The 12140-nt window shown below is 36.5% G+C and overlaps 3 protein-coding genes across 6 annotated transcripts; all 3 read left to right on the forward strand.

Annotated features, from left to right (window-relative positions):
- The first annotated feature begins 1461 nt into the window (after positions 1–1461).
- Positions 1462–5637, forward strand: LOC133672363 (acidic leucine-rich nuclear phosphoprotein 32-related protein-like). 4 transcript variants are annotated; one of them, XR_009834835.1, is made up of 4 exons: positions 1462–2883; positions 4096–4393; positions 4900–5173; positions 5479–5637. XR_009834835.1 is itself a non-coding variant. In XM_062092753.1 (3 exons), exons 1-2 carry the CDS (start codon positions 1756–1758, stop codon positions 4372–4374), a joined length of 1407 nt encoding a protein of 468 aa, XP_061948737.1. In that variant the 5' UTR covers positions 1462–1755; the 3' UTR covers positions 4375–4393; positions 4900–5408. The 4 variants fall into 4 exon arrangements, 3 of the variants coding, with proteins under 3 accessions (XP_061948737.1, XP_061948738.1, XP_061948736.1); XM_062092753.1 differs by lacking the exon at positions 5479–5637 and having other exon boundaries at positions 4900–5408; XM_062092754.1 differs by lacking the exon at positions 5479–5637 and having other exon boundaries at positions 4903–5408.
- Positions 5638–5652: 15 nt separating this feature from the next.
- On the forward strand, positions 5653–6368 carry LOC133672364 (uncharacterized). Its single transcript, XM_062092755.1, has one exon. The coding sequence runs from the start codon at positions 5665–5667 to the stop codon at positions 6151–6153; it is 489 nt and encodes a 162-aa protein (XP_061948739.1). The 5' UTR covers positions 5653–5664; the 3' UTR covers positions 6154–6368.
- Positions 6369–9003: 2635 nt separating this feature from the next.
- Positions 9004–11133, forward strand: LOC133672379 (F-box protein At5g49610-like). Its single transcript, XM_062092775.1, has 2 exons — positions 9004–9110; positions 9816–11133. Exon 2 carries the CDS (start codon positions 9821–9823, stop codon positions 10901–10903), a length of 1083 nt encoding a protein of 360 aa, XP_061948759.1. The 5' UTR covers positions 9004–9110; positions 9816–9820; the 3' UTR covers positions 10904–11133.
- The last annotated feature ends 1007 nt before the right edge of the window (positions 11134–12140 follow it).

Consider the following 12140-nt stretch of genomic DNA (forward strand, 5'->3'; position numbering starts at 1 on the left):
GTATTAGCTATGTTTTTCAAAAATTTAATTTTTTTATTTAAAATTTATTTTTATATATTTTTAGATTATTTTTATATGTTGATATTAAAAATAATTTTTTTATTTAAAATTATTTTTTATATATTATTAGATTATTTTGATTCGTTGATATTAAAAATTATTTTAATATATTTTTAAATAAAAAATATTTTAAATTATAATCTTTGCTTTTCTCAAATGCTCCTGTAATTTTTCCATGGACGAATCATGGTCATCTTAATCAATTCTTTTTTCCCCCTTAACGTCAGTCCTTTGGATTTGAACATTTGAACCATTGTTATAAAACCCAAGCAGGCTAGCCTACGGGTTGATTTGAGACTTTCTTTTTATACCATTTGAACCAGCATTATAAAACCACCCCTGCAGGCTAGCGGGTTGATTTGAGATTTTTTCTTTAATGCCGGTTTCTTTTTTAATTTGAAAATTTTAACCAGTGTTATACAACTCAAGCAGGCCAGGCCAGCAGGTTGACATGGAACCTGGTTGGTCCAAGAAATAAACCATTCTGGATTGATATAACTATCATTTTGAATTGAAGAAAAAACAGAGAAAATAATGACTTGATATAATCTTATTAAAAACTACTATTCTGGATTGAAGAAAAAATAAAAAAAAAATTGACTTGATATTGTTAAAAACTCTGGTTGACTTGCAATCAATCCAGGTAAAACCAAGTTTAAATTTGCTGATTTTTTTTAATTAAAACAATATCATTTTAATTCTTTAAAAAAAATATAAAATCAACCCGAGATAAATATTTGGACTTGCGATGTATACTTGGTTTTAAGAAAATGATGTGAACCCCAATTTCCAAATCAGTTCCACAAATTTTTGCACCTTGTGTTGCTTTTATTTGAGAAAAAGGAGTGATTTTTTTGTGCTTTGATGGTCAAATATCTCCTTTAAACTCGTGCGAGCAGGAGTTTCGCTGACACTGTAGGCTTTGGTTCGTCTAATTGTACATTACTCTAAAGTCTAAACGTGTTTTTAACGTGCTAAAATTCGATTCTTCTAGTTTCACTATTTTTTCACCAAACGCGCCCTTAATTTATTTATTTTTAAGAACCGAAACGACAATTCACGATGTCGTAATGCTATGGTAATCAAACTCCATGGCAACCCCGTAAAATATGTTAAACCTCAATGGCTTTTCTATGACCGACCCGATATTTACACAGAAACGGACGTGTCAAACATGTAGAGACCAAACCAGCCAGGAAACCCTCCACTCTCTTCTCGAAAACAAACACACCTACCTCCGATCTCCACCACACATTCCTCCACGTCATCAATCCTCACCCACTCCAATCTAACGGCCCACACACTCCCAATAATTCACACTAGCCCTAACCCACCCCAAACCCTCCAACCCTGGCTGAGCCCTAGCCCCAAACCCTCGAGCCTTAAACGTCTACCCTCCCTCTCTTTTAACCAATAAAAAACCACAGGTCCACGGCTGCTTTTAAAAACAAAAAACAGAGGAAGAGGAAGAGAAACAGAGAGTAGAAAATCAAGTGTTAGTCCTTTAGCTTTCTATTTCCCTTTTAACACCCCCCCCCCCCAAAAAAAAAAAAAAAACTATATCACACAGCAAGAAAATCCTGCAGCCTCAGAAAAAAAATTTAGGGTTTGTAGCTACTGAATCCGCTTTTGATCTAGAATGAAATTAGTTTGAGATTAAAAGGAGATTTGGTGATTATTGTGGTTAAATTTTTGATGGATGAGATCTGGGAAAGAGCAGTGGAGACAGCATTAGAGGGGCAAACAGATAACTTAGCGGTAAGAGCCCTAACCCTAGACGGTGCTGTTAAGTGTATACAAGGAAGATTACCAGCAGCTCCAAGTTTATTTGAAAAATTCGAGAATCTTCAACACCTATCTATTGCAAGTATTGGCGTTTCAACGTTAGAGCAATTTCCTCGTCTTGGAAATCTAGAGAAATTAATTTTATCTGATAATAGAATCTCTGGTGGATTAGAATTTCTGGTGGAAGCTGGACTCGATTCGCTTCGGGATTTGGATTTGTCAAATAATAGGATTCAGTATATTGAAGATCTAGCACCTTTGGCTAAGTTAAGGTTGGTTTCGCTTGATTTGTACGAGTGTCCGGTTACGAGAGTCAAGGATTATCGGGCTAGGGTTTTTGGATTGATTAGTTCGTTGAAGTATTTGGATAAAATGGATGCCGAGGAGAATGAGAGACCGGAGTCTGATGATGAGGAGGAGGAAGAGGAGGAGGAGGAGGAGGATCCTGGGAGTGGTGAGGTTGATGGGGAGGGGGAAAGGCCGTTGGGGATGAATAACGGGCATAGTGAAGTTGGGGAAGGGATTGTTGATGTGGATGAGGAAGAGGAGAGCGAGGCGGATGAGGAGGAGGCAGAGACGGGGAGAGATGGTAATGGGGTTAGACAGAATGGGTTTCGGGTTGAGGTAGTGGACAGGAGGGAGGAGGAGGGAGGGGAGGGGGAGGAGGGAGATGAGTTTGGGGAAGAGGAAATTGATGAGGATGATGATGATGTGGTGGAAGTGCATGAGATTGGTGACGATAGTGACGAGGATGATGATGCTGTGGAGTATGAGGAGGAGGAGGAGGACGATGATGATGACAACGAAGATGATGATGAAGAAGATGAAGAGGGGGAGGAGGAGGAGGTGGATAATGATGAAGGGGATCTTGGTGAGCCGGAGAGTACAGGAAGATTAACGAGTACAGAAGGGGAGATTGATGGGCATGAGCAAGGGGAGGATGATGGTGAAGAGGATGATAATGGAGAGACTGGTGAGGAGGAGCAAGTTGTTGAGGATGATGGAGAGTTTGACGATGAGGAAGATGGTGAGGAGGAGGTGAGATGCTCTGGAATCTTATGTTTACCTTATTTATTTATTTGCTTTATATGTGTTGCATGGTAGGATTAACTGTTTGATTGCTATTGTGATAAATTTGCAGACAAGATGGAAAGGCATGACCTCTGTTGAGGGCTTAAAGCCTTATTTTATTGCATATATATGCATGAGTCGATACTTTTTGGGCTATGGCATCTTTACTATCTGTTTTTTATCTGCCTCAGGCAGAAAATATGGGTTTTGAATGTATTTGCTATGATGTTTTATTTTACTGCTTTTTGAATTTTGTCAGTAGTCAGGATACTTTTCTTTGTTTTCATGGACAGCAGATTCAAAGTCCTTGCCAATATGGCGGATGGTAATCTGGAAAACATATTATAACTTGAATTTTAATGTGAGGGATTGTTTACATCAAGAGATGAATTGAGTGACATCAGGAAATTTAGATTTTTGGTTTAATGGCATGTTCACAAAATTTTTGGGGAATTCGATGATCTTTTGAGGATAAGGTCATATTTTATGATCTGAGTATTTTTAGGAAAGACTTGAGAGGAATAAAAGAAACTGTCAAATGTTTAGGAAGGAGGAGGGAAAAGGTGAAGATGGTCTTTTAGTTTGTGGTATGGTTCACCAATTATATTTTGTTGTGGCTTTCTTTTCTTGCTGATGGAAATGCTATTGCCAGGTCTTTGGTACTGATTTGGGAAGACTGTTTTACTTGGCATGTGGAATTTCTTACCCTTCCTAACTCGTTGTAGGACTGATTCGCTGGTTTGTGTTCTCTAAATGTGGTTTTTATAGCATGTGATTAGTATTTCATTGATGATTTTTTTTTTGTTAAGCTTGCATCCCCTGCTTTATTATGTCCTATTTGTTAGTATTAACAATGTATAGATAAAGTGTTTTACTTGATTTCTGTTAAGTGGTAAATATTAAATAGGGACTGTTCTTTTAGTTCATCTTCTGATCTGTTTTGCTCTGGTGTGTATGTGTGAGTATGCGATTGTAGATTATTTTTCTTCCAGAGCCTTTTCAGTAATTTGGAACTCGGACTAATCTTATTCAAACAACCTGAAAATGAGTCAAAATACATTTCCTTGGCATTTTCAAGTACTCGTATGATTTGTTGTTTTAAATGTGGATGCTTTTTCCAATTTCTATAATGGTAGTGATATTCTTGTATTCTGATAGAATTTCTGATTGCAATGGCAGGATGAAGACTCCGATGAAGGGTACTTGGTTCAACCAGTGGGGCAGGCAGAAGTTCATCATGATACTGGAGGCAGTGACTTGGAGCCAGGGAATGAGGAAGATGATCCTGAAGGGGAGGAAGAAGTTGATGATGATGATGAATTGCAGATGTTACCATCATCGTCACACCTTAAGAGGAAGAGAGATGAAGATGAGGAGGAAGATGGTGAGGAGGAGGAGGATGATGAGGAGGAGGATGTTGTTGAATATACAAAGTCATCATCGAAGAAGCACCATTAGCTCTTCTTCAATCTCCTGGGTAAAGATGTTTTGTTTGTGTCGTGAAGCATGGAAAAAAGAGGAACTTGTTAGATAGACTGGTTGTAGTCTGCTAGTGCCTAGTGATTTTGGGTATTTCCCGCGTGGACATACATATTTAGGTGAAGGAATTTATATCTTGGGTGGCATGTTGTTAGATTCAAAAGGTTGTTAGCATCGTCCCGCTTCTTCCCATTTCCTATATAGCCGTTAGTCTTTGTCAATTCAAATGACAGTTATGAAGGAGGGTTTCACCGCCCATTCTTCAGCTCCCTCCCTCCCAGGGGTCTGTTTCTAAATGGAGGGACAAAAGAGAGAAAGACTAGGTTCCCCCCCTCTGCCTGGGCCAAAGCTTGTTATAAAATTGCCTGGTAGAAACGCTTGTAGATAGACTTCCTTCTTCCCTCTCTGCTTCATTCAATCAAATGATGGGCTTTTGAAGAATTCTTTTTACTCCTTGCTACTTGTCTCCTTGTAATTGGCCAGTCATTTGCTTTTATTTATCAGCAGGTGTGGAGGCCATGTGTCCACTTGAGAGCTCAATCTCAAAGAAATCAATTCAGCATCATCTTCACCACCAGCTCTAAAATGCGCGCGCGCACACGGAAAAAAAAAAAAAAAACACCTTGAATCACGTGACGTGGGACCTGGTATATTATTTGGCTAGGAGGAGCAGGTGCATCATGTGAATCTGATCAGGCGGTATTAAAGTTTTTGACACTTCCTCTTCTCTCTTGAGATTGGACTGTCATTTTGCTTGCATCAGGTGCTTCGGACACAGGTGAACCCAAACAACTAGTAGTAGAGAAAGTAATTGAGCCAGCCAACCCTAGTTTTTCTCTAGCTTTTAGCCCAGGCCAAGCCGAGGCTGAGGCTTTGAAAGACTTGACCGGCTGCGACTCCGGGCCCTCAGTGAAGAAGTGGACATGTCTCTATCTTGTTGGTTTTCCCCAAATTAACTTTGTTCAAAAATCAGAGAATAATAAAAGAATATCTGGGACTTTTTTTTTTTTTAATTCAGTGAATGAGTTATATAATTCCCTTAAACTTCCATTAGAGCATTGACGGTCCAGATCTCTTGTGCAGTTGGCCTGATCAAAAGGGTACTTCAAACGAATGGTTCAAATCCTTTGTTGTTGACATAAATACGGATAAGGTAGCCTGAACTCAAGCCTGCCCTTATTTCTCTCAAGGAAGTTTAATTGGTAGGCCTTTTGCCGAATTTGAGCTGAAAAAAAAAAACAAGAAACAGCTCCAAATTGGACGTTAAAGATGTTGCTCTTATCACCATCGTCTGCCTCGCTATTGTCACCGCAAAGTCGCAGCTACCATGTCAACAGCAGAAGTACAAGACCGCACCGGCCACTCAAGGTTGTCAGCATGGCAAAGGAGACCACTGATGGTGGCAATGGCATCATAGAGAAAGTTGCAATAGTCGGCGGGTTAGTCTCCACCCCTGTAATCGCCTGGTCTCTCTACACCCTCAAGACAACAGGGTGTGGCCTCCCTCCTGGGCCAGGAGGTTCAATAGGAGCACTGGAAGGTGTAAGTTACCTGGTTGTTGTCGGAATTATAGGCTGGTCCTTGTACACCAAGACCAAAACTGGCTCCGGTCTGCCTACTGGACCTTTTGGGTTGTTGGGAGCTGTAGAAGGTCTGTCATACCTGTCATTGCTTGCCATTTTAGCCGTCTTTGGATTGCAATTCTTTGAGAAGGGTTCCATTCCAGGGCCTCTTCCAAGTGATCAGTGCTTTGGTTGAGGACTCCCTCTAGAGGATGACGTGGTTAATTAGGGCCACCACAATTCTATCTTTGTTCTTTCTGTGCGTGGCCATGGTTCATTGGAATTTCTGAACAATATTTTCCGGCACAGATCAGTATATTCACATGCATCTGTCTCTACCTGTGCGTTTTTAGTGACTCCTAAGTTTTTGCTATATACACGTGTTTACAAATAGTGATTTTGCTGGCTCAATTGCGACCATCACATGGTAGTATTTTCTATCTTTTTCTCTGTATAAATAATCGTAACCTTTATAGACTGTCGAGGGGGGGAATTAAAGGTCAGCGAATTGAAGAACACCAGATCAGAGCTGACAAATCCCTAGCACGTATCGCTCTGTTCCACCATAGATGATCTTTACCTTTTCAGATATTTAGCTTAAGTGGCAAGTGATTTGGCACCATCTCTGATACATATCTACGCTGGGTTTAAATCCCAGCTAATGTTAGAAAGAAAGAAAGAGAAATTTTCCCTGCTCAAAATTCGATCAAGAAAAGATGGACTGCTCTTCCATGGACGGCGTCCGAAATACAACCATGGTTATTGAAATCTGGGTTATGAATTATAGGAGTTAATCAAATAAAAAAAATATTATTTTGATATATTTTAAAATAAAAAATATTTTAAAAAACAATTGTAATTGTATATATTAATAAAAAAAGAATTGAAGGGATCAAAATAACATTGATTTTAAAAAAAATAATTAAAAAATTAACAAGTTTTCACCGGATCAAAGATAAATCAAGGTTTTTAATGGAGTGACACTAAATCAACTCCCAAAAGATTTTTTTAACCTGACCCATTTTAGGTGGGTGTTTGAGTCAACCGGGTTTTGTGTTGTCCTCTTAACAGTTAATAAAACAATTTTCTTGTGGGTTATTATTTGAAATGCGGTTAATCCGCAATTCTAATTTTTTTAAAAAAAAAATAATATTTTTTTAATATTTTTAAATTATTTTAATATAATGATATCTAAAATAATTTTTAATATTATTTTAATTTATTTTTAAATAAAAATTAACTACAATTATTCTTCCAAATACACCATTAGTCTAAAGCAATTGAAGAATCACATGAGGTTTTTTTTTTCTTCCTCGGGAACGGTTCCCATCATGTTATAGTTTAGTAAATTTCAGGCATGATATCTGATTGAAGAATCAATTTTTCTCCTCAAATTAATGGATTATGAAAATGCTATCAATTATGAAGCACCTAAAAGTTAAAATAAGATATTCTAAACCATTAATCAATTTCCTTTTGACTTTTTTTTGCTTTCTTTTTGACAAACTGATCAATAAAATGCCATTAATTTTGGATACGAAAACGTCTCCTCTGTTTTTACTCCAAATTTAGCACTTAATATTTTTTTCAGTATATTTAACATAATTTTTTTTAATTGAAAATATATTAAAATATTATTGATATCTAAAAATCATTATTTTAATATTTTTTAAATAAAAAATAATTTAAAATTATTTTTAAAAACAAGTTGAAAAAAACAAACAAACAAGTTTTTACTCAAAAATATTTCATCTAACAATGAAAGTAGATTTTTTTTAGCATAAAAAATAACACCCATTCCAAGGAGGTACTTGAATGTCGATGTTGCTTGATCATCATTATACCGTGATCGTTTCACCAGACTTTGACTTTTTCTTAAAAATATTCTATTATATACTTTCTATTGTGTAATTCAATGTTCTTTGTGTTTCTGTGGGGGGGCGTAATTTATAAGTATAAATATTTAAGGTTATGTTTGGTATAAAAATTGATTGAAGTTGTATTTTAATTTTTTTCCAAGAAATGCCTTAAGTTTTTTAGTTAAGAATAACTTCTAACTTAATCAAAAATGGATTTTTTATTTTAACTTTTAACTCTTGGATTCTAACTAATTAGAGCGTGTCTGTTTTTATGGTTGCTCCTGCTTTTAAAGAAAACCATGGAAGATAGATGTTTAGTAACGAATAAAACTTTATTCATTGTTCATGGGCTCTATCATTTTTTGCATTGAAAACACAGGATCGCTGAAAGTTGTATAATGCTGCTTCTTTTACGGTGGAAAGTGTTTCTATTGTTCCAGTTGGATCGAGTCTGGTTCAAAACTAAATGCATTGAATCGGTCCGGCCCATTAAAATAAATTTTATTTTTAATTGTGTTTTATTAAAAAAAAACTAATGTTTAACATTATTCAATGACACTTAATAAATTAGACGGGAATCGCTTGATGACGTAGCATTTGCAGAATTTGATCGCGATCCCAATTTTATTCCTGATTATATTTTATTCGATGTTGTTGCGCGCTTAAGAAACCAATGAAATTGTAGTCCTTGTCGGATGCATTTCATACGTGATAGAATTGTAGAAAGTTAATGGAACAATAAAAATATTTTATATAAAGTAGTATTTATTTCATAAATGTAATAGCAGTAGTTAAATCTACAATATTTAAATTAAAAACCATCAATATTAATATATATTTTTTAAAATTATTTTATAATCTCAATTTGAAAGGTATTCTTAAATAGACACATTAAAATACTTTTTGTTCAACCTCAATTTCAATCACAGTTTTAACCAAACATATATAAATACTAAACCAACCTCAACTAAAAGTATTTTTTATAAAAAAACTTTTTTAAATCATAATTATAAAAACTACCAAAATTACAGACAGATTAATTGAGGTTCCTCTGGGAAAAAAAAAAGAAAAAAAGAAAAGAAGAAGAAGTGTCTTTTCCAACTCCATTACAGGCTCCTAAACCAAATCAAGAACAGTGCTATTCCTGCTGCAGAATACCAAACAATAACTATCCAAACATACTAAAAAAACACAACAACTTCCAAGGAAAGCTGTAGTCTTTTTCAAACCTTTTTTATAGCCCCCAACAAAAAACTAAAATCCCTTTAACAAGTTTCTACGCTCTGTAACACTGGTAACGATTTCTCTCTGCACTACTGCACTGAATCATAATTAGTCATTCTCAACACTCTTAAACTACTTTTATGATCATTTATTAATTAGACGAATCATGATTGCGCTTATTAGTTTTGTGTGTTTTTCTCTCTCGCATAATATCTGTTTGGTTGCTGAGAATGTGGAGAGAGAAAATTGAAGATTTCGAGGTTTTTTTTGTTAAGAAATGTTGGTGACAAAACAGAGCCTTTTAAAGTAGCAAGCATCGCGATTGTGTTGGATTTTCTAGTCTTTTCTTTGCTGGGTTTTTGATTTAGTGGATTTTTCTCGCTTTATGGTTAATGGGGTTTGCTTTAATATTTTAGAGTAAATTGAAATTCTTTGTTATTGCTATTTTCGATTGCTGGTGGGTTTTTTAGCTTTGACTTTTGAGTGATAGCTTTTTTTGGTGGACAATGAATAAAAGGCTAGGGTTACATTGTCAGGCTTTTGCAACTGAGATGTAAATGTGTTTTGAAATTTGACCTGAAGCCGTATTTTTTTTTCATTCTGAATGGAATGGTTGGGTGAACTTGAGTAACCTCTAGTTGATCATAAATTTACGGAAGCCAATTTGAATTGTGTGCGCGCTCCTACGTGCCCATGACGGATTTGTTATATGTGTGTTTGATAAAATTTGAGGTTTTGTATGGTTCATTAAGTGGATTAAAATTTCTGTTTGCAGGTAAAATGGATCGAGGAAAGAAATCAAGTAAGCTCCTTGCAAACAAGAATAGCAAGAACCACATGGATCTACAAGATATTATCAGGGAGAGTGCCCTTCCTTTCCTTCCGGCCAAATCTCTTCATCGATGCACTGGTGTCTGTCGGGAGTGGAAGCTTCAGATCTCGACTCCTTTCTTTGCCCACAACCAGTCATATTCTTTCCGTGATGTATCAGGCTTCTTTTGTCAATCCCCATCAGGCACACCGTCATTTGTTTCCCTCAATCGAATGGCCTATGGTGTTCCAGACCCTTCTTTGAAGTTTTTGCCCGAACCAGTTGATATCAGGTGTTCTTCCAATGGACTACTCTGTTGCCAGGGTCGCACTGGATATCAGGCATACTACATCTGCAATCCTGTTACCCAAAAATGGAAGAAACTCCCAGAACCTACTGCTAATCATGGGACTGATCCTGCTGTTGTGCTAGTCTTTGAGCCATCATTACTGAACTTTGTTGCTGAATACAAGCTGGTTGTTGCTTTTGCATCTGATCTTGATGGATTTGAATTTGAGATCTATTCATCTACAGATGGATTTTGGAGAATTTCTGCTGAGATTTCTTTTGGCAAGATGAAACTCCTTCCGAGGACAGGTGTTCATGTCAATGGCGTTGTTTATTGGAGTTCTAGCATGGGTCGGATATTTTCTTTTGATCTCTCTTGTGAGCGATCAACATTCATCTATAACAATGGATGTAGTTCCTTAGGTGCGGTGAATGGGAAGCTTCATACTGCTTGTGTGCAAGGTTCGAAATTATCTGTAAATGAGCTGTCCAATGCGTACGCAAACACGATGCAGATGAATAGCAGTACAAAAACATGGCAGGCGAAGCATGCTGTAACTCTAAACTTTCCAGTACCTGATCTGTATCCCCGTTCCTACGATAAAGAAACTGTGTTGTTTTTAGGTGGTGACATGGTGGTGATGCGGTTTGAGAAAAAACTTATTTCCTATAACATGAAGACTAAAGAATTCACAGAAGTCTTCACTGAAGAGGATACTTATTCCAGGATGGTTCCCTATGTGAATAGCCTTGTTGAGATATAGTTAGCCCCTCGTCTAAGTTGTATCGTCATTTCTAGTACTTTTTGGCCATAACTTTAAATCATGGTTTGGAACTTTGGCTTTCTTTTGGACATATTTGTGTGGGGTGCTAGTAATAGGTTTGTATTCTCCTGGTTTCTGTGTGGATTTGAAAATTCCGGGAACGATTTGATTGTCTTTTATCGTATTCATAAATGAATAATTACATGAATATTACTGTTCGACTTCCAGAAGTGGCTTTTCTGGTGATTGGAATACGGAAGAAACCGAACTCCACCATGAGATCTTAAAATTCTTCATATTGCTTGGCACTTGCGTTTGGATCCTTAGACTTGGAGCCTGTAGGGAGTGTAATTGTTTTTTAAAATGTTTTTAATATTAAAATATTAATATTAAAATTTTAAAATCTTTTAAAACATAAAAACAAATAAAAATGCTTTTCCCTTCCTAAGTTCCAAGGTTGCTTGTTATTGAACATTTATTATGCTACTTAGCATTGAATGCACTTGGCGGATAATTTCAATTTCAATGAGTTTTGTTCATTTACATGGTAAGCTTTTACAAAATTCCCACATAAATACATTTGACATTTTAAAAAAAAAACTTATAAGGCTTACTACAAAAACTAAATCTCATCAGTGAGAAACATTGTAACCTGTGTCTGATTTCATTGTGGACTCTCAACGTTAAAAATTCATTGTCTTCTCGCTCGTTTCCTCATCAGTTTGGCTGAACAAGCAGGGTCCGTGAAGCTCAGGTTTGATGACCTTTTTTCCCTCTTGCATTGTAGTCTTCTAGGCGCGCCGTCCTCTTATAGAAGTGGCTTTGGTGCATCAAGGCTGGTGAGGAGGATTTGTTGATGTTTGTTCGTGGCTCGGCTCTTCTTTTATTTCAGGCTCATCTGCTGCCTCCAGACTTTTTTCACTTGGGGCATGGCTCTTTTGTTGGATGGGTGAATGGGCATGTCATTGTGATGCCAGCTAAACATTGTTGGCAAAGTTAATAATATTGGGCATTAATTCGGTGCTACTTACAATACTAATTAGTATCTTTTATCCTTTGCTTGGATGTTTATCTATAAATAGGCAATGCATCCAAACTTATTTTGTACATCACAAGAGAGGAAGAGAAGAATGAGAAAGGGAAATTAATCCTATAAAATTATGAGGTATTTGTGAGAGAATAAATGAGGTGTTTTCTTCTATTAGTAGAGAGAGGTTGTAATTTCCACATTACTTAG

The sequence above is a fragment of the Populus nigra genome, chromosome 14 (assembly GCF_951802175.1).
Source record: "Populus nigra chromosome 14, ddPopNigr1.1, whole genome shotgun sequence".
NCBI lineage: Eukaryota > Viridiplantae > Streptophyta > Magnoliopsida > Malpighiales > Salicaceae > Populus > Populus nigra.